This window comes from Pleuronectes platessa, chromosome 12, assembly GCF_947347685.1.
Source record: "Pleuronectes platessa chromosome 12, fPlePla1.1, whole genome shotgun sequence".
NCBI classification, from domain to species: domain Eukaryota; kingdom Metazoa; phylum Chordata; class Actinopteri; order Pleuronectiformes; family Pleuronectidae; genus Pleuronectes; species Pleuronectes platessa.
The window spans coordinates 13065006-13086531 of record NC_070637.1 but is presented as its reverse complement, the minus strand read 5'-3'; the positions used below and the strand labels follow the sequence as shown (position 1 = coordinate 13086531).

The following is a 21526-nucleotide window of genomic DNA, read 5'->3' as shown; positions in this document are numbered from 1 at the left end:
AATGTTCTGTTCTTAGGCTGCTGCAGCTTTTTTGGCTCAAAACCTTTTCCCCCCTGGTGACAATAAAGTTTATTTGACTTGAAGTGGCCCCTGCCATCGTGTCAACTTGGGGCCTAGCACTGAAGCAATACACACTGGTGGAGAAGAGCCATTTTCATGACAATCCACTCATAATGAGATTATATGATGACTGATTAAGTTAGTGTTTAGAAAAAAAAAAAATGCACGGGGGGCCTTGCACAATTATGACCGCGGATGACCTATCCGAGTTGCCGTAGTAATGCAAGACTGTGGCACTCCTCCTCAATGAGCGTTGGAAAGATGGCGACGGCATACGCACCAGCGAGAGTCCGCTGTGCCGGCGGATAGAAAGTGCTCCAAAGAGACACTGATCCGCGTCTCTTGCAAACATTCCCCGGTGCAAAGTGTGCGCGAAGCCGCCCGGACATGGTTTAGTCCATGCACGGCTAGGAACGAGGAGCCGCCGCTTTGCAATGGAGCCTCCGGATCGAAACAAGCCCAGCAGGTATGCGAATCCACCGAACACACACTCTACCATCAGGACCCCGCGCTTGCCAAATAGTGAGCCGAGCATGACGGCGCAGTCGGCTCCGCGCATCCCTCACAAATCCACTTCCTGCCAAATAGCGACGCGCGTGCAGTTTGTGCATTTGCAACAGTGGAGTTGCAAACTTTTTTTTTTTTTTTTGGGAAGCGACACTTTCTCACGCACTCCGCCGCGGCTACAGGCGCTTCGGCCGCGCCTCGCATTGCTCGGTAGAAAAAGGCGCAGAATGGCCGCCAAATGAAAAGGTAACACTACGGACAACAATGAGCCGCCGGAGCAGTGCAAACATGTCAGCAGGCAACAAGCTAGCTAGCGTCCCCGGTTAGCCGCCGCCGCCGCTTGTCAGTTTATTGTTCACCGACAAGTTCCGTGCGAGCCCCCGACGAGCCCCGGGGCGAGGGGAGCGTTGCATTGTTGGGTCGCGAGGTGGACCCGGAGGTGTGTTGTTGTGTGTTCGCGGTTGTCGGGTCATGCATTTCATCACTGGAGCGACGCAGAAACTTCGCTAACTCCAGCTAGCATGTTGCTGCTGTGTTGTTGTTAATCCTCCAGCTCAACTCGCCGCTGCTGCCATACTCCTCTGCTGAATCATGATCTGTGCCCGGTGTCCCTGCTCGGTTGGTTCTTCACACACTTTGTGATGCATGTTGTGTGGATTTTAATAACTCTTATGGCAATCTGTTGCAGAGTCGGACACATGTGCAGCAGCAGCAGCAGATCTCTCTCTGTGTGTGTTTGTGTGCAGAAGCTGCTTGTACATGTCTGTTGTGTCACGGGGGGGAATGCACACAAAGAGACGCTCACTGAACGTTTTCCTCTTCTTCTGCACGTCTCTCAGTCGAAATGCTGCAGTGTTTGTCCCTGACCGCCGGCGACAGACCCTCAGGAATCCTGTGTTATGTCTCCCCCACTCCTCCCTCCTCCCTCCTCACTTGCAGTTGTTTGTCTGCAGGGCGAGTGACTTTCAGGGCATTTATCACGTTGGATCAGCTCTGTCATCTGCGATAATCCTGGTTCTGAGCAAATATCTTTGTTTTTTCCACCTCGGTCTGCTCTTTTCACTAATGATTCTGGCACCAGCCGGTTGTTATTCCCTTGCACCCTTGAGGCCGCTCAGTCCGAGGTACACACACACACACAAACACAAGCTCGCATGATTGTGCAATGCTGGCCCATGTAACGTAATTGCAGCAAAGTAATGTTTTTGTCACATAAAAAAAAACCCTGAGACTTTAACCGTGCTGTTACTGGAAGCATGACGGGGTCACAAGCTGACATTGATTTTCATGTTTTCTGTTTCACTTTCTTGTGCAGTAGGCAGCCAAAGTTTGGGGTGAAAGTAAACTATACAAAACTCTAATATATAACTTGTTGCAGTTACAATATCTATAGAAATTTGCACAATTGCAAACGTATCGGACTAAAATAACAGACTTCAAACATGCAGAAACGAGTTATCTTTTGTTTTTTCTAAGTGCATTGGCGTTCCTCCCACCCCGTTGGGCCTCTGTTCCTAAATGTGAGCTAGTTCAAACTATTTTGAGAAAGAGGAGCTATGCGCTCGCCCGGGCAATCGAAGGCTATCGCTATCTCTTGCGAGCACAGAGGTCCTTTTGTCAACAGTGTCTCCTTTTTCAAAGTCAGTCTGAAGACACTGTGGCTGATGAGCATTCCAGGGATTTCAGGATGTGGGCTGTGCACAGTGCATTGCTGCCTGGGGCCGCAGAGACGCTCATGGTTGTCCAGCTCATTAATGCCTGCATTTGCCAGGAGCACAGGCTGCAGAATACAGATGGACCGCCCTCTAGCATTTCCTATCTGCATCCTGTCTCTTCACACACCTGCTTCAGAGAACTGAATGCTGCGCTCACATTCTGTCACTCCAATCTGTTGTTTCCTTCCAACAATAGAATCTTTGTAAGATATAAATCTATGAAACTTAATATTACGAAGTAGTAGTGTGTCAGATAATATCTAGTAGAGAGGGAAGAGATAAATGCCTTCAGGATAACTTGGTCATCGTCGCACAGCTTCAGAAGACCCTAAAGCGTTTGTAGCGACAAAGGTGTTGCTTACGGCTGCCCCCAGTTTCAGATTACATCTCGAAGGTGGAGCAGACTGCTGCCTGCGATGCATTTATGATGCAATTTGGCAAAAGGAGAAAAATGTGTCTTCACACCATCAATCTCATGTTGCTGCCCACAGTACGCACGGTCTGCATTTAGATACATGTTAACCCTGTGACTTGCTGTTGTTAATGTCATAAGCGTATACTGGTGCAATAATGTGTCTCAGATGGAGGATTTTCCTGGATGTTGGGTAATGTGCACAGCAGTGTTTTTAGAAATGCATTCTGTATTTGCATAGTATCGTGCTCTATCCTGCAGGAGCAAACGCCTCTGTGGTGCTTGTAAAGTATGCTCTGCACGAGGGACTGGGAGGTCCACTCCTGGCAGTGTCACACTGCTCCATAGGAGGGTGTGGTCAAGTATGTCGAGTTCATTGTGTCTGGATTGTGTAAGCCTATGGCAGAAACTCTGAACGCTGCATCAGCTCTGCCTGCATCAGACGTGCATATTATTGCACAAATCAACCACATTTCTCTCTGAAATTTGCGAACATGCGTGCTCTCAGGTTTTTTTACGTTCTCTTTGCCTCAGCAGTTAACCTTGGGCTGACATTACCAGGCAGCAGACACATCCTGTTTACAGTCTGTGTCAGGGGGAGTTAAATGAAGATCTTCATTTAGCCGACCAAGCACCAGTTATGCCAGCAAGACCTATTTAATGGAAACGGTGCTCTTCGAAAACCCCCGGCCACCTTTTCCTCCTTTTCCCCCTCTCGCAAAAAAAAAAATCCCCCTTTATTCTGGACATTGTGAGCAAGTGTGCTCACTTACCAGCTGTGTGCTATTCAGCCGTGGGCCTCACGGGCCACGTGTCACAGCTATACAATAGAGCGCCCCCTTCTCGTACAATGGTGTGGATGGTTGGTGTCAAAGGTCAGCCCCGCCCCCCCCCCGCCTGACTGTGGCAGCTCTTGGTATCATTGCTGAAAAAGAGTCCTGATTTTGTGCTGTTTATTATGCACTCAGTGTTTCTGCCCAGGGGCTCTAGCATTCCTCTGGCCTTTATTGGAGCCCCAGTGAGCCATCAGATGAGCCATTGAGAGCAGCCAGACACCATCTGCAGTGATAATTCACTAGTGGCAGCCAGGCAGGGACAGCTTGAGGACCATAGTGTGTCGATGGTTAACTGCAGGGGCACGCGGGCTAACTTCCTGCAAGTTAGTCTTGGAGGAAGAGCAAGGAAATCGGAAATGGAATTTTGCACGGCCTTTAACTGCAGCGTCTCGTAGCAACCAAACAAACTGACTGGCATTGATGGCGTCATAGGTTCCGCTTGTCATTCCTGAGCGATCTAGTCATGCAGTTCTCCATAAGGAAGAGTCTTTTTAAAAACTCTGCCTCACTCTCTCACACGCACTGACTATTTCTGTCCTCTGACACCACACACCCATGCACATTTTGGAATGTTTACAAACGCGTGCACAGTCTGATCATATTTGCGATGGACGCAGTGGGAGGTAGATGGCATGCACTCTATCTGCTCGCCTCACGCCGCTTCCTGATACCTCTCTTGATATCCTCATTGCGTTTGCACAGGGGCTTTGTCTCTTTCCACCGTGCCAAATGCCTTATATTGTAGCACTCACTGTGCCTTCTTGTGCCCGCATACTGAAAAGATCACTGTGGTGTGCTGCTCCTGCAGAACAAGCCCCTTCACTATTTCCTATACAATACACACATAAAGGCACCAGTGTTCTGCTGTGCGAGAGTTCTTCTGTAATTGCAAGACCGTCGGGGCTAAAACGGGTGTGTGCTACTGACGTTCCTCTCGCAGTGTGTTTGTTCGTTCATGAAGATTTTAGAGTGCATCGGGAATATTATTGCATGTAAAGTTGCAGGATCTGCAGGGTTTGCAGCAGGTGTCTGTCTGACTAAGTATGTTGTTGCTGCAGCTGCTCCCAGTTGACCGTGTGTGTGTGTGGAGACGGAGAGACAGAAGAAAGGTATTAGATGTCTGGACTTTCTCTTTCTATGTGTGGCTCCTTGAAAAGCTTAGGCAAGTGATTTCCAGATTAACCACCCCCCCCCAACACTCACACATAGTCGCCCAGTGAAAGTGATACAGCTTTTCCCCTTTCAACTCCGTCTGCACGGACACTAACAGGCGCGTGTTGGGGAATGCCTTTCAGTCAGATGATCGATGGGGGGACACATGGTGACCAGCATATGGAAGTCCCTTTAAGCATGCCCCTCCTCTCCTTTCTTCCATTGTTTTTGTTGGTGGGGTCAGGCCTTCCAACCTTTCCCTCTAATCCTATTAAAAAAACCTCAGAAAGGCATTAAGGAATAACGCTGTGACATTGTAATCCAGAAAAGCGTGCCGTCTGCATTCTCCATGTTTTCTTTTTTCCTTTCCTACCAAAAAGAACGGATCTAAGTGTTTTCTTTTCATGCAACATATTCGACTATATGGCTTTTCATAATTGGAAAAACAGTCAGAATGACAATAAGCAACCTTGATGTCCAAATCTTTATTGTGGCTCAAGATTTACTATAATCACTTGAAAGTAGGGCTGAACGATTTGGGGAAATAATCTAATTGCGATTTTTTTCCCAAAATATTGCGATTGCGATTTAATATGCGATTTTTTTATTTTATCCTCTTTTTCCCCCAAAAAACCCCCCGTAATGAATGATTTAAATATGACCAACACAATATTAGATACATTTACTGTACAATATTCTTTCCCAAATTTTTATTTAACTTCTCATTACAGAAACAAGAACAACAAATCGGTGTGCATTTAAGTAATTTAATCAAAGTCATTGTAAGTATAAACACAAGCCATGCACTTTTTAAAACCTGTGTGCAAAATTTACCATCTTGAGAAAAACATTTTTTTAATTATAGGTGTGTTACTGCTCCCAAGTCAGTAACATGGCCAGTGTTGGGAAGGATACTTTCAAAACGTATTCCGTTACAGAATATAGAATACATGCCTAAAATGTAATCTGTAACGTATTCCGTTACATTAACTAATCTGAGTAACATATTATGAATTCTTGGATTACTTCCACATTGAATTGCATTTTATAAGTGTTGGAATGCTGCGTTGTTATAGTAAGCGGAGCAGCAGCAGTTTAAGCTCTGTGTCCGCGGATGCGGCGGGCCAGCTGGATGCGCTGGAAGGGCAGCGTGCGGATCAGTAGCTCCGTAGATTCCCGTTCATGTCCGGGTGGTCGTGCAGCAGTATAGAGGCGCCGGGCCTCAGCAGGAACACCCCCATGCTGAACACCTCCGTCTCGCAGATGTACATGTAGGTGACCGGGGGGCTCTGGAGCCGCGCCGCCCCGGAGCTCGGCTTGCTTTTCCGGGGAGCGATTTTCAGGTCCGCCGCCCGCGTGGTCACCGGCGAGATGAGCTCGCTCTGTGTGTCCGACACGTCGGCCGAAGACTTTGGGACCCTGTAGGTGATGCAGACTTGCTTCGCTATCTTCTGGATCGGAGGAGTTTTGTGGTCCCGCGGCATTCTTGCTGCGGGTGAGGAGAGCATGCCAGAGCCCTACTCTCTTTCGCACGTTTTAATCGCGCACGTTGCGATTAGAAAATCGCGTTTTATCATATCGCGATTTTATCGCAAATGCAATTAATCGTTCAGCCCTACTTGAAAGTTATGTTGTTTTGACGGGCTCTGCTTTTGCTTACAGTCTAACATGCTCTACACAGTTTGGGTGATTGCCAGACTTGGGCAGTATGGTTGAGAACTTAGCAGACAGAGTTAATGAGGGTTACTATTTCTCCCTCTCCAGTTGAGCCGTCATGTTTACCTAGACTGAGAGGGGGGTGCCCACAGCTTATTATCCCGCGTCTGGACGGCTGTGGTCATGCACATAGCATTTCTGCTGTACGTTTTGGGAGGCAGCCAGTCAGACTCCAAAGGACAGACATCTCGTCAGTGTGTTGTAGGTTGCAGCAGACATTCGGTCTAGTTGCAGTTTGGCAACTTGTTTGCTGTGGTGTTACGGGAGGTTTGCTGCACAGTCTGTTTTGGGTACAAACAACCGAGCATTGTTTAACCTTGTACACACGTCATGAGTGTTGTTGTATGATATGACTGAAACTTTCATTGGCTTGGTTAACATCACTTCCTGGTAACAGTGATTATTGTAAATATGCAAATAGAGAGAGTTTGTTTTGTCTGTTTTTGCCTGAATGTCATTTAATGTTGACAGGCAGTCCAAGCCAGTGCAAGATGCATCCCAAAAGAACTCTGAGATGGATGAATCCTGGGACTCTCCTAGTGAGGAAGAGGAAGCTATGTATGGCACATCACCTCCTCGTACCCCCCGTCAGATGAAACGCATGTCTGGCAAACATCAGAGGAACAGCCAAGCAAAGACTTCTGGACGATCCCCCAACAAGGGTGAATTAAATTAACGAATTGGTTTCACTGAAACATCCATGCTTTAAACTAAGTTTTAACATGTATTGTGTTTTCTGTGTTTGCTTCAGTCGAAATTACCCCACCTGTTCTGAAAGAGGGTCCGAGGCCAGTGGAAGCCCCAGAGGAGCACAGCTACAAGCACGGCAAGAAGCAGAGGGCCACACTGCGCTCCACAGAGAGAGACCACAAGAAGACATTTGAAGGCTCCTTCATGCTGGATCCACTCTCAAAGTCCAGCCCTTTCAGTGCCCTCAACATGGATCCAAGGAAGCATTACTTGAGCTTAGGCTGCAGCAGTGGCAAACTGCCAGTGTCTATGCCCCATATTGCCCGGACCCACCGACAGACCTCCAGGACTGACTGCCCTGCCGACCGCCTCAAGTTCTTTGAAACTCTGCGCCTGCTGCTAAAGCTCACGTCTATGTCCTCCAAGAGGAAGGAGAAGGAGCAGAGGGGTCTGGAGAACATGGCCTTCATGGGTCACAACAACGAGGTCATTTGGTTGGAGCTGCAGGCTTGGCATGCACGCCGCTCCACCGGTGATCAGGACCTTTTTCTTTTTACTGCCCGCCAGGCCATCCCTGACATCATCAATGAGGTGCAGCACTTTAAGGTCAACTATAATAGCCTGAGAGGGGCCCAGTGTTCAGGGTCTCAAACAATCCAGGGAGACTGTCTCAGCAGTGGGTTGGAGAGAGAGCCTGGTGTAGCAGAGACCAACCACTGTGGAGTAGATCCCTGGGGCTTTAGTGCTTGTCCCTCGACTGCATTGAATGCAGCCGAGCCTCTGGGCTCTGGTGCTGATTGCAGGGAACACCTTCAGCGCCAGCGGCTGGCTTTTGAGCAGGTCAAGCGGGTGATGGAGTTGCTGGAGTCTCTGGAAGCTTTGTACCCCTCTTTGCAGGCCCTGCAGAGGGACTATGAAAAGTACGCAGCACGAGACTTCCAGGGCAGGGTGCAGGCGCTCTGTCTGTGGCTCAATATCACCCAGGACCTCAACCAGAAGCTGCGCGTAATGGCCACTGTGCTGGGCCTCCACGATCTATCCCGTATCGGGTGGCCTGTCTTTGAGATCCCCTCACCTCGCTGCTCCCGTGGCAATGAAGATGAAGACAATGAGAGAGATGAGGAGAATGACTCCACAGCCACTTTTACAGCAGAGAGTGAAGGGGAGGACAGGGATGCTGAGGAGGAGGGGGAATTTGGACATGTAGCAGATGGAGAGTTGTCTCCCTCCCTGACTCCTAAATTTGCCCGCTTGTTGTCAGAAGACGAGTTTTTTCCAACCGCGACTGTCGGAAGTGCAGAAGCAACAGTGGGAGGGGGAGTGTTCTGCCCTACAGCCATCTACAGACCGTTTGTGGATAAAGCTCTGAAACAGATGGGACTGCGTAAACTGATCCTCAGACTGCACAAATTGATGGACCGCTCTCTTCAGCGGTCCAGAGCGGCGCTGCTTCGCCACATGCCTGCACTGGAGGTGAGACTGCAATATCTGCTAGCTGCACACTCAGTGGTTACCTAAATATTATTGCCTTAAGCAGAACATAAATCAGCTTAACAAAGGCCCAAATGCACTAGTTGGAATACTTCCATTTAGCATTTGTTTTGATTGTTGCATTCTTTTTTTCATTACAAATAATATCAACATAACAATTGAAATGAGGTCAGTCTTTGAAAAATAAACATATCATAAACTTTCTCAGTCTTTAGGTGCCGCCTTACATTTTCTCTAGGGTTTAAGTTAGGTGACTGTGAAGGAAAGTGCATAACAGGAAGCGTGACATCTTGACTGATTGGTGTCCTTTTGGTTCTTTCAAAGCTTTGATGTGTTTGGGGTCGTTATGAATCTGTATGTATCCCTCTGCACAAAGCTGCAATCCAGGGTACATGGCATGTTTCTGATGAATGAGGCGGTCGTGGTGTAATCAATTCATCGCCAAAGTCTGCAAATCATCCCCAATTTTAAAATTTCCCCAAATCACCTTCTTGATAGATTGCAGCATCACTTTCTCTCCTGTATTACACCCTTTTGTTACTGCCATAAATATCAAGCCTGGATTTATCAGTACATTTATTCTGGGATTTTTGCTTCCCCACCTCAAGCAACTTGTCCTCTGAGAACACTACAAGACAGCCTTAAAAAAGTACTTCTGCTGATCTGAGTCTTGCATTTATTGGTATTATTATTATTATTATGTTAAATAATTTAACTAAGCTTGATGTTTTGATCTTAATAATGATGTGGTCACTTAGAGTGGTCCATCGTTCTATGGATTCAACTGATCCAGTTTCTGCAGAATGTTTGAGTTCCATGCACTGCCCCATTAGGAAACCTTAAGTCTGGCCACATCCCTGTTTGCTTAGGATAACAATATGACTTTCACTCAGTTCTGATGCCATATGTCCCACTATCACTATGCTACCAGTAAGCCACAATGTGCTGGAAACCTGAGGCTCAGCCTTATTTATGACAAATGAACACTGGCTGTAAGCTGAGTTACTTGAATGAGACTTTGACGAGAAGATCAAACCCACCCGAGTGTCATCTGAGCTCATGCCTTAATGGAAGGGATGCAACTCAAGGAAACCTGATCCCTTTTGTACTGAGGAAGGGTGTGTGTGGGTGTGTGCACGTACGTGTGTCCTGCCTCAGTGAAATAGTTATAAAGAAGGAGCAGTTAAGAGGAAATTATTGTTTTAGAATCTATTATGATGGAGCCAAGGTTTTGAAAATGAGCTTTGATAAGGGAGTGGATCCGGATATGGACGTTCAGACAGACTCTTTCCTCCCCTTGCAAACAGGGAATGTGAACACTCGTATGAAGGAAAAAGGAGGAGGCACTAGTCGTACCTCTATAACATTGACCAGATCCAAAGCCTTACATCTGGTAAATGTTATAGAGCCCAGAAAAAGATGCATATTTACTTTGCTGATCCCTGTCTGAGACAGTGCAGCCATGATGGATCAAGCCCTGAAAACCGAGTATAAATAAGATTTATTAAATGGCGAGACCAACTTTGAATTTATTCAAAAAAGCCCAAATGTTGACTCTGATAATGTAACCACATTGAAACTTGCTGAATTAACCCACCTCGACTTATGTTCCTCCGGCAGTTTGCAGAATTCCCAGACCCCATGCTATACAGCGACTACCTGCCTGAGCTGTCACGCCACATGTCCTGCAGTGGTGCGGCTCACCCGGAGCTCCGAGCAGACCAGGTGTCCTGGGAGGATTTGCTGGACATGGACCTCCCTTCTTTCCGGCCTGCGTTCCTTGTGCTGTGCAGAGTTCTCCTCAACGTCATTCACGAATGCCTTAAACTGCGACTTGAACAGAGACCTGCTGGAGAGCCTTCACTGCTCAGTATCAAACAGGCAAGCGGCTGCTGAGACACTTCCTTTAGAGTTTATAGTTGTTTTGAGTCACACTTCTCTCCGATGCTTTTTACTTCTAACAATAGGTTTTAATTCATGCTTTCTTATTTTTCTCATATGAAGATAAATGATCAGTCATCTGGCACAAATAGGCTATATGAATACTTTCTATATTGACACTAATTGACTCACAATAAATACTTCAGGGTTTGTGGATTGTTTAAGTCTAGAAGCTGTGAAGCTCCTCTGTATTTATTATCATATGATTCTAGCTTATTCAATTTTGTCTTAAAGAAGAAATATTGAGTTAAATACTGTTACAATTATACAGAATTATCCTTAAAGACTGATATGCTTGTTGGGTTTGTCATATTTAAATGCTAAAGTCTGTGTTTTATGTGTTATTTGTGCTGTGCAGTTGGTGCGTGAGTGTAAGGAGGTTCTTAAAGGTGGTCTCCTGATGAAGCAGTATTATCAGTTCATGCTGCGCGGTGTGGTCGCCGATGCTCAGGGCTTACAGACCAATGCCAATATTGATGAGTTTGAAGAAGACCTTCACAAGATGCTAATGGTAAGAGTCCCAATCTTCCTCCCTCCTCTATGACGCTGGCCTTAAAAGATCTGTAACTGTGGTAGAGAAAAACTTGCGAATGCATTATTAAAATAGAACATCTGTCCCTGTTTATGTAGGTTTACTTCGACTACATGCACAGCTGGATCCAGATGTTGCAGCAGCTCCCTCAGGCCTCTCACAGCTTAAAGAACCTGTTAGAGGAGGAGTGGAACTTCACCAAGGTCATCACTCCCTATATCCGCGGAGGGGAGGCCCAGTCTGGGAAGTTATTCTGGTGAGTGGACCCCCACATTCCTGTTAAAGACATCTCACCTACTTGCAGATCACAGCGATACAACACCTTTTATAGCTTAAAACCTATTTAGTCATTTATATGAGCTGAAGGACTGTTCCTTTCTTGGCAGTGACATCGCTGGGATGTTGCTAAAATCCACCGGGGAGTTCCTCGATGCAGGTCTGCAGAAAAGTGGTAATGAATTCTGGGAAAATGCAGATGACAGCACGGCCTCAGATGAAATCAGGTGAGGGCAATAGATGGGGATTTGATTTCTTTCTTCTCAGTCAGTGTCACAATGTTTTTGCCAAGGGGATACCTTTTAAACGTGGATTCTTTTGATTCTTCCAGGCGGTCGGTTATTGAGACTAGTCGATCACTTAAAGAGCTGTTTCACGAGGCCAGGGAGCGGGCGTCCAAGGCTCTAGGCTTTGCCAAAATGCTTCGCAAGGTGAGAGACAACAGCAAGGAATTTTTCACTCCCTTGAAACAGCAAGCCACAACAACATAGGACTTGGCAATTTATCAATGACCCTGTTTTCCCTGCTCACTGAAGAACTGGGACTGTGTGTTCTGACAAACCACTTTGTTTGCTTCCCTCTCCACAGGACTTGGAAGTCGCAGCCGATTTCAGTATCACCAACGGGGTGCCTTGTCTCCTCGAGGCGCTGAAGAAGAGGAATTATGTCAAGGTATGTTTGCTTTTCTGGTAATTTTTGTACATTTCTGTTGTTTCTTTTCTGTCCTCGGGTCATTTGTGTTCTATTTAACCTCCTTCTATTATGTCCAGGTTCAGATTCCAGGTTTGGAAGAGCTGCAGGTTTTTGTCCCCTGTGGTTTGATGGATCAGCGGCCACTCATCCTGCAGCTTCTCAACGCCGCTGCGGGTAAAGACTGCTCCAAGGAGCCGGAGGAGATCGCAGACGATGAGGCCTACCTCCTCATGAGTAAACACAGAACTGGGGACTCCACTGCCGATTCTGACTGGGCTCAGTGGGATGGAGAGTTGCTGAAACTGGTCCCCCAGATTGAAACTGTTGACACTTTAAGTGCAATGAAGGTATGTGTGATTGTGTGTGTGCGCTTGTATGTGTGATTTTGTTAGTATGTTTTTGTCGATTAACTACAAGCATCCCTCTCCTCTCAGGTGGAGAATATGCTCTTGATAGTAATGCAGTCTGCTCACCTGGTGGCCCAGCGAAAGGCCTTCCAGCAGTCCATGGAGGATGTGCTCACTCTTAGTCGGGAGCAGACATCGAGCCAGCCTCTTATTGCCAGTGCTCTGGAGGAGCTCAAGGTACTTGCCCAACCACAAGCGATGATTTCTAACCAGTTAAAACTCTGGTTTATGTTGTTGTCGAGACTGGTGCATATTTGTGTCCTACTTTCAAATCTGTTTTTCCCCCACACCTGCTCAGTTACTCAAAATTTCCACTCTATTAACATCAAATGGTAAAAAAAAAGCCCACAGCCACAATTGGGCCAGATTTTAGAGATCCTACTCAACAGGATGGTCTCTAAACTTGGAACATCTGTCACAATTCTGTATTGCGAGTATCAATACCACAGTTTTTTTAGTCAATCTAATCTTTGCTCTTTGCTCTCCCCCTCTCTCTCTGTCCGGCCACAGGATGAGGCACTACAGCTATGCATTAAGATCAACACTGCCATTGACCGAGTGGAGTACATGTTCACCACAGAGTTTGAGGCAGAGGTGGAGGAGTCTGAGTCAGCCACTCTGCATCAGTACTACAGGGAGGCAATGATACAGGGCTACAATTTTGCCTTTGAGGTAAGAGCCTGCAGGGTTTTAGAGACCTGGAATTTAAGACACTGTAAGACATTTTTACAGACGCGTGTGCAATAGATTCTAAACGCCTCATTTACCCCTTTGACGTAGGTCTGTCCTGGTCAGGGCTTGTGGCACAAGAGAAACATTTTCATTACATTAGAATAATGTACTCTTTGTGGTATCTGTGTGATTATGGGTAATGTTGTACATAGGGCAAAGAAGTTGCATCAACACCGAATTAATTGCTAATTCCTCTGATGAGAGGAGGCTGCAGCAGTAATCCTCAATATTTTCCGTTTTCCTATTTTTTTGTTATTTACAGTACCACAAGGAAGTGGTGCGCCTGATGTCAGGGGAGTTCCGGCAGAGGATCGGGGAGCGCTATATAGCTTTTGCCCGCAAATGGATGACCTATGTCCTGACCAAATGCGAGAGCGGCCGGGGCACCAAGCCCAGGTAAGGCCTTACCTTCTACTCAGCTAAGCACTACAGTTAGTGAGCAACGTTATAATTTCATTAAATTGCACAGGGATGTTTTTGCGGTTCAAGCCCTCTGGTTAGTCATTTACCTCACGGACCAATAAACCATCATAGTGGTTTTGGACAAATAAGTCAACAAACTGTAGACTTTGAAAGAAACTATATAAAATATCTGTATAATAGTTAAAACGTTTTGTTTGTGTGATAAAAGCCTCCAGTACTTGAAAGCTTTTGGACTCACTGATCGACTGCCATGTTGCTCCTACAGGTGGGCGACTCAGGGTTTTGATTTTCTTCAGGCCATTGAACCTGCCTTCATATCCGCATTACCCGAGGATGACTTCCTGGTAAAATGTCCCGTTTTCTTCTATTTAGTCTATAAATGCACACAGGTATAGTGTGCACCTGATTTGTTTATTATCTATTGACTGTGGACTCATATTTTTCTCTGCAGAATCTACAAGCTTTGATGAATGAATGTATTGGACATGTGATTGGAAAACCTCACAGCCCGGTCACGGGACTGTACATTGGTAAGCCGGTCCTCTGTGGTGTGAACTGTCTGTGACTTCTACATCTGGAGGTCACGATATATTTCTGTGTTTATATTCTGTAGTAGGTTTATAACATGGATGTCAGAGGGACAGGCTGTTGCACAAAACAGACACAACAACTATGAAATGATAAAAATAACAGAATTATTTAAAGTAGTTGAGTTATGCAAGCAAATCTTTTATTTTATAAGAATTTATTTTGCATAAATTTCTCTTTTGATAAGACTCTTGGATGATGTAGTGGTGTAGTTGTTACATTTTGACTTGGGGCTCATTCATGCTGCCTTACGTACGAAAAGAGATTCCAGGCGGTGTGGCCCTGTGGTCAAGCAGCATGCTAACATCATATACAGCAGATGTCTCTAGTCGCAAAATCTCTCACAATTATTAAAATGTCATCCTTTCTTCCTCATTACTACTACTGGCAATGCTCCGTCTCGCCCGTATCTGTAAGCTTTCAGAAGACACAAATACGGACAAAATGACAGAGAGCTCCATCAGTTTCACTATACATATCTAAGGTGGAATAAATGAGCCATTAGATACAGTATCCCTCAAAATATAAAAGCGAGAGTACAGAGACATTTTGTGTGGAACAAGCCTGTAGAGGCCTAATTGGAAACACGCAAATTGATCCTAAAACGCATTCGTTTATCTTTCCCACTCTCACTTTCAAACATTTTCCTTTTTGCATTATACATTAAATATATTTCCCCCTTTGTGCCTTGTTCCCTTTTTACTCGTGTGATGCATTTAATATCTGTCTGTTTTATGAAGTGCTCCGTGAGTAACGTCGCCTGTTGATAGCAAGCGAACCGTCTGTAGCCACGAGGTTCAGTCCATCAATGTACAGTCTGTTCCAGGTTTGCTTTGGTCGGTGGCTTGACTAAATTTAAGCAATGGGTGTTTCTTCTTCTTCTTCAGCTCCCAGGAATAGTCCTCGTCCCGTAAAAGTACCTCGTTGCCATAGCGACCCACCAAACCCCAATCTGTTCATCCCTAATGCTGAAGGGTTCAGGTAAGTGACGACAGCTTCTTATAACTTCGCGTTTTGCTCTTAATGCTCTTTCCTGCATGGCTGATCGTGCACCATTTCCTTGCTGTAGTTGTTAAGCTTGTTTGTCATGTGAGCCTCTTTGTGTGTCTATGTTTGTCAAATGTTGTTTTGTTTGACTGAGAGCGAGTGTGTGTGTGTGTGTTTGTGTGTGTCTGTCCATCCCTCAACCAGCCACCCAGTCACATGCACAAACATTTGTAAGCACATCCCGCACAAGCCACCTCACCTCCCCAGGCGGCGCTCCTCAGTTTGTCCTTCTCACCACACAGCTCTCGAAGTCTTCCCTGCGATCTCCGGAACCAGCTGTTCCCCAACGGCCCCCGCCCCGTCCCTCAGGGCCCGGGGGAACACAGCCACATCAAAGCAGCAGGCAGCACCCCCAGTGACGTCAGGTAGCCTTGCCCCCAAGTCACCCGGTGGAAACTGTTGTCAAATCACAGCCCCTGATACAAAAAAAACCCCACCACTTATGTTTCCTTCAAAAAACGAAAATATGCTTCATTTTATGATTTTATTAAAACAACATTTCTGAGGATCATTCAACTTTTTTTTATGTAATAAGCATGAGCCAAAAAGTATTTTACCCTATTTTCAAATCTGGGATGTCGGTTTAACTTTGAATTTTAAAAAGATGGGATGAATGAAACACGGTCCTTATGCTAGCTCTTGGAACAGATGGATGTATATGTTAATGTACATGATTTGTAGCTTTAATTTATGTTTCACTGGCAGATGTGGATTTTCTTCTTTTAGCCCCCTGATTGCATCTAAACAAATACTATAAATTTGGATATTGAGACAGATATTTGATGTACTTCTGTTTCCACAAAGTCACTCTGCCATTTGAAACTGAGCATTTCCAGGCTCAGGTGCAACATGAGAAGTATCAATCCTGCATCTTAAGTAGCTTTAGAGGACTTTAAATTGTTTAAATCCAACAATATGGCATTACCCTTCACACTCTTCATTGAAGAATTCAAATGCACTGATGCTGCAATTACAGCATGGTTATTCAGATATGATTGTTAAACCCTATAGTATAAAGTTGAAATGATCCACTGAAAGATGCATTTAAATAACAGCATGGAACTGATGTTGGATACAAAAGACTTTAAAAATGTCAGAATAACCTAACACTTGACCTGGAATCATTTTACCCTTTTGAAATTTCAAAAATGTCACCAAATCATGAAAATGTCTCCAGAATCTTCTTATTACAGGTCAAGTGAATTTGTTGTGCATGGTGTGAAAATGGTGGGGTGGGGGGTGGGAAACCACGACCTCATTGAACGAGTGGCCTGTGATATTCTGCTTTTAGTGCTTTTAACACCAGCCTTGCTTTAATTCTGATGATTCACTGAACATTCGATTTTCTGGCGCGTTTTGTGTTTGCTTTTTACAATCAGACCATGCACTCTAGAGATGTCACCTTCAAACGTGAACGTCTCTGATGCATGCTGAACTGTGGGTGCAAGCTAAATCTTTGTCTCGCTTGAAAGGACAGATCTTGTCAGTTGATCTGTTGTCTTTAAACCTCAAATCTGCCTTTTCTGAACATCATTTATTTTATGCTCGATTGTTTGGATAATGTATTAATGTATAATTTAAGATATGTCATTTTAATTTGAAACACTTAAGTCTGTGAACATTTTCCCCAAATGCATCTCAAGGTTAAGAATCTAAATCTTTTCAGATAGAGGGTCTCATTACATTAAGCTGCTTTTTGTGCATGCAATTTTATGAAGAGCATAAAAATAAAGTGCAGTCCTGGCAGAGGAGATTTAACTCATTGCTGATCTTTAACATGGCCATTAACAGAGAAACCCTCAGGGTGGCACATATCCTCTAAATCAGACGTTTCTGTTCAAACCACAGAGTTGCATCAGTTTCTTTCGTGTGTTTACAGGGGATCCAGTTACCACGAGAATGACCGTCTGTCATCAGTTGCTGCAGAGTTGCATTTCAAATCTCTGAGCCGCCACTCCAGCCCCACAGAGGACAGAGAAGGTGGGTGCACTCAATGAATCACCATGGCTTGATTCCCGTTGTGAATGTTCCTCTGCCTGATGAGGTGAACAGCTCCTGTGATTTTTCTCTCTCCAGAACCCTCGTATCCGAAGGGAGATCCCAACAGCGCCGCTCGCCGGAGCTGGGAGCTCCGCACCTTCATCAACCAGTCCAAAGGTAGTGATTTGCATGTTTAGTATAATTCACACTTTTAGCCCTATTTTCCACTCGCAAACAAATTGTGAAACTTGTCGCCGGCAGCCCCAGATTGGAGTCAAGTGCACTTTCGATCGTCAGTTGTCTATCATAATGTGAGAACTCATCAAAGACTAAATTTGAGAGGCTTCTCGACATGTCGCCTCCTCTGACTAGATTTCTTGCAAATTTAATATTTGTCAATTGGCCACACCTACAGGCCCTAACCCTAGCCAGAGTGCAGGAAGGATGAAGTTGGGGGTTTCTTGTGGTGACAGATCGTGTTGTGTGTCATGTAGTATGAACTCATAAGGACGGCAATCCAACGACTTTGAAACCGTTGTCATCTGAACCTAAAGATAAACTGCTCCGTACAGTCGTCTGACTCACTGATCCTTCTCTCTCCCGTCTTAGACACAGCCGCACGACAAAGCCCCATGGAGGCCGTGCGTCGCTCCATTCGCAAGTTCGAAGATAAGCGCTACGCCGTGATGAAGCAGCGCAACATAATCGGCCAGGTGTGTCACACGCCCAAGTCCTACGACAACGTCATGCACGTCGGGCTCAGGAAGGTGACCTTCAAGTGGCAGAGGGGCAACAAGATAGGTACGACCAGCTCGTGACTGCATATTCTGTTATGTGGGTGATTTAACTCCCACTGATGACGTGTTCATGTGTGTGCCAACAGGTGAGGGCCAGTATGGGAAGGTGTACACTTGCATCAATGTTGACACTGGAGAACTAATGGCCATGAAGGAGGTATGTACTCCAGCAAGATCAGCTCAGTGGTTTTCAAAATAAAGTAAATATATGTTATAATAAATATATACATGTGTGTATTCATTTTTCAACCAGATCCGGTTCCAGCCCAATGATCACAAAACAATCAAGGAGACTGCGGATGAGCTGAAAATATTTGAGGGCATTAAACATCCAAACCTTGTGCGATACTTTGGGGTTGAGCTCCACCGGGTAAGAGACGTGTGTTAATGTCAGTTCAGGCCTCGCATGGTCCACACGGAGCCAGTTTGTCTAAATGTTTCACGTTCCCCCACAGGAGGAGATGTACATCTTCATGGAGTACTGTGACGAGGGCACCCTGGAGGAGGTGTCCAGACTGGGGCTGCAGGAACACGTCATCAGGCTCTACAGTAAACAGATCACTACAGCCATCAACGTCCTGCACGAACACGGCATCGTCCACCGTGATATCAAGGGTCAGTGTCGCATTTTTTTCTTATCAGCGGTGCAGAATATTCTCAATGGATTTAATTCCCCTAGTGATTGGTTTAATGTGTTCTTTTTATATCAGGAGCCAACATCTTCCTGACGTCCTCTGGTCTCATTAAGCTGGGTGACTTTGGCTGCTCAGTTAAGTTGAGGAACAACACTCACACTATGCCTGGGGAGGTGAACAGCACCCTGGGAACTGCAGGTAAAATTACCTTTCTTTTTTTTTATCTGTCCATTAGCAGGATTACTCCAAAACTCATGGCCATGAATTTTGGGGTGGGACATGATCCAAGGAAAAATTTAGTTAAATTAATTTGATTTTGAGGTGGATCCAGATATACAGATGGTTCCAGGATTTCTTTTTACTTTCTTTATCTTAGTAAGATTGGTCGTTAACTGACATTTTAGTATATTTCTAAAGAAATAATACATTTATCGTTGCGAATAAAATCGGGCATATTTATAGTACTATCTATGGAAAAGCGATATATACAGTAAATATATATATATATATATATATATATATTTATGTATATCTATTGTGGAACCTGGTCGCAATACATGCAATATGTTGATAAAGTTGGCCTCATAGAGCTATGAACTCTCAGCTCCCCTCTAGTGGTGTGTGTGTGTGTAGGTCTTAACCTACCAGCAGGGGTCACTGTGGTTTAATACTTTTATTTCCAACCATTTAGAATACAATCCTTTTATTGTCATTCATGAATAGATGCTGTCTCACGCGCTAAGTTAAAAAATGCATTATGTATAATATTAAAACGTGAATCCTCATATACTGTTTTTTTTGTCAAATTATAGAATTGAATACATTGATCTTGTCATGCTTCATGCTTTGTGTCATTATTATTCTATAAATGTCATATAATGATTCTCTCGTATGCAGCATCAACATTGCTTCTTCTTAAATTCCAATGTTTTTAAATATTGGCTTTCTTCTATATTATCATCAGCTTACATGGCACCTGAAGTCATCACACGAGCAAAGGGTGAAGGTCATGGGCGAGCAGCCGACATCTGGAGTCTGGGCTGCGTCCTCATTGAGATGGTGACCGGAAAGGTAACGGGGGATAGAAAATACTTCTGTGCTTTAGGAGGTTTTCAAACACAAGAGTTTCAATCAGGCTTACTTGTTGTTCTGCTGTCAGAGACAAGACAGATTATGTTCTTGTGGTAATTTATCATCTTTTTCTAGATTTATTGTTAAATTTAAAAAAGAGACCCTTGTAGAAGCATTTCTGCTTTAATTCAGTTGAGTAAAATTTCATGAAACTAATTTCCAAATGTATGCCACATATAAAATGAACTTTAGACGCAGAAACAACCGGGAAGTGACTCATGTTCTTACTTTAATCCCGACCTGCAGAGACCCTGGCACGAGTACGAGCACAATTTCCAGATCATGTACAAAGTGGGCATGGGCCATAAACCCCCCATCCCGGAGAAGCTGAGCACAGAGGGGAAGGACTATCTCGGCCACTGTCTGGAGAGCGAACCCAAACGCCGCTGGACAGCCAGCATGCTGCTCGACCACCCGTTTGTCAAGGTGAGACACTTCGGTGACACCCGCTGTAACGCCGCCATGACTTAAACTTCACATGACCCGAGTGACATTACAGCTGCTGCCTCTTGTCTGTTCCAGGTTTGTACAGATGAGGAGTGAGACCTGCTCTGTGGCCTTCACGTTTACACATTAAAGCACTACTGTACATGCTGTCAGCAAAAGAAAAAGGAACTGGACTTTCGGCAAGCGCAAGTAACGGCTAAAGGCACATGGAGCTAAACTGAGGAAGTAATATAAAATCATTTCAGAGGACAACTGGACCTATGGAATATATGGTTGTTGTTTCTTTATGCACCCATGGACTGTGGGGGGGGGGGGACTGTACATACTGTAAGAATAGAATTGGCTTTAATTCTTGTATAAACAATATTGTAAAGTTAAAGTAATTATTACCACGTTTGTTGTTCTCACTGGTAAAGTGACTTCTGAAAAGGCATTGATGAATACCTTTTTCTTTTTTTTTTTTTAAACAGATATGTGTGTGTGTGTGTGGGGGGGGGGGGGGTCAAATCTATGGCACTTTTAAACTGTTTACCTGAGGGGGCAGTTGAGTAGAGGAGGGGGGAATCATTTTTCAGTCGCCCGGTGAGGCAGAGGAGGATGGAAGGAGACGCCGGTTTAGCTTGATGAAATGAGCACCATCCAAATAGTCCGATTTAATTTATCAGTCGTCGTTCTGGCGAGGAGTGGGGGGGGGCTAGGAAGGATTTTATTTTATTACGTGTATTTTTTCTTTGCCTATCGCTGATGAGTAAACGTCAAGTCGGATTAATGTTCAAGTCCACTGGTCACTGATGAAGACCTGTTCATGAGACTGGAGCGTAGCCGACAAAGAGGAGACACGGGGCCTGCTCTCCCTCCCTGCTGCTGAACACACAACTTCCACACAACCAAACATAAGACGACGACACACAAATTCTGGTCCTCTGCTGCTCTTAAAGTGTTTGCTATGTACAAACAATATTAATAAACCAATTTGTTTTTATAAGTGAAACGTTTACTTTTCTTCACACATGACAATTTCACTAGGATGAGGTAAAAAGTGAAACCTTTAGCCTGAAATGTTTTCATTGTTTGAGGGACACAGGCTGCATGGCACTGTTCAGTTTCAGGATCTTTCAACTTCAGCATAAAGCAAAAGTGAAGCTTTGAAGGAAAAGATCCAGAAATGGAACAATTAAAATATTATTTAAGTCGCAAACACAGGATCTGTTACGCAATACAGTGCTTTTCATTGTTAATTCTTCAAGGTCAGAGCTTTTTCTGAATAAAACTAATTTTCAGAAAGTTCAGTAGCAAAACAAAAGAGTCCTTAAATTAA

General features: G+C 44.9%; 1 protein-coding gene across 3 annotated transcripts; it reads left to right on the top strand.

Moving 5' to 3' along the window:
• The first annotated feature begins 310 nt into the window (after window positions 1-310).
• Window positions 311-21199, top strand: map3k4 (mitogen-activated protein kinase kinase kinase 4). Of its 3 annotated transcripts, none has more exons than XM_053436659.1 (26): window positions 311-526; window positions 6870-7060; window positions 7150-8561; window positions 10200-10460; window positions 10879-11031; window positions 11151-11308; window positions 11439-11555; window positions 11660-11759; window positions 11917-12000; window positions 12099-12368; window positions 12456-12605; window positions 12939-13100; window positions 13423-13556; window positions 13849-13927; window positions 14035-14113; window positions 15059-15152; window positions 17098-17198; window positions 17295-17375; window positions 17808-17999; window positions 18082-18152; window positions 18249-18365; window positions 18451-18610; window positions 18706-18828; window positions 19595-19701; window positions 20008-20187; window positions 20284-21199. In XM_053436659.1, exons 1-26 carry the CDS (start codon window positions 495-497, stop codon window positions 20302-20304), a joined length of 4629 nt encoding a protein of 1542 aa, XP_053292634.1. In that variant the 5' UTR covers window positions 311-494; the 3' UTR covers window positions 20305-21199. The 3 variants fall into 3 exon arrangements, with proteins under 3 accessions (XP_053292634.1, XP_053292635.1, XP_053292633.1); XM_053436660.1 differs by lacking the exon at window positions 311-526 and adding an exon at window positions 679-813; XM_053436658.1 differs by lacking the exon at window positions 311-526 and adding an exon at window positions 1535-1691.
• The last annotated feature ends 327 nt before the right edge of the window (window positions 21200-21526 follow it).

Coding starts and splice junctions, on each gene's coding strand:
- map3k4 (XM_053436658.1), top strand. CDS start 1,633: ATGATTCTGGCACCAGCCGGTTGTTATTCCCTTGCACCCTTGAGGCCG. Junction 13,101..13,422: donor GCTACAATTTTGCCTTTGAG/GTAAGAGCCTGC, acceptor TGTTATTTACAG/TACCACAAGGAAGTGGTGCG. Junction 17,376..17,807: donor CTTCATCAACCAGTCCAAAG/GTAGTGATTTGC, acceptor CTCCCGTCTTAG/ACACAGCCGCACGACAAAGC.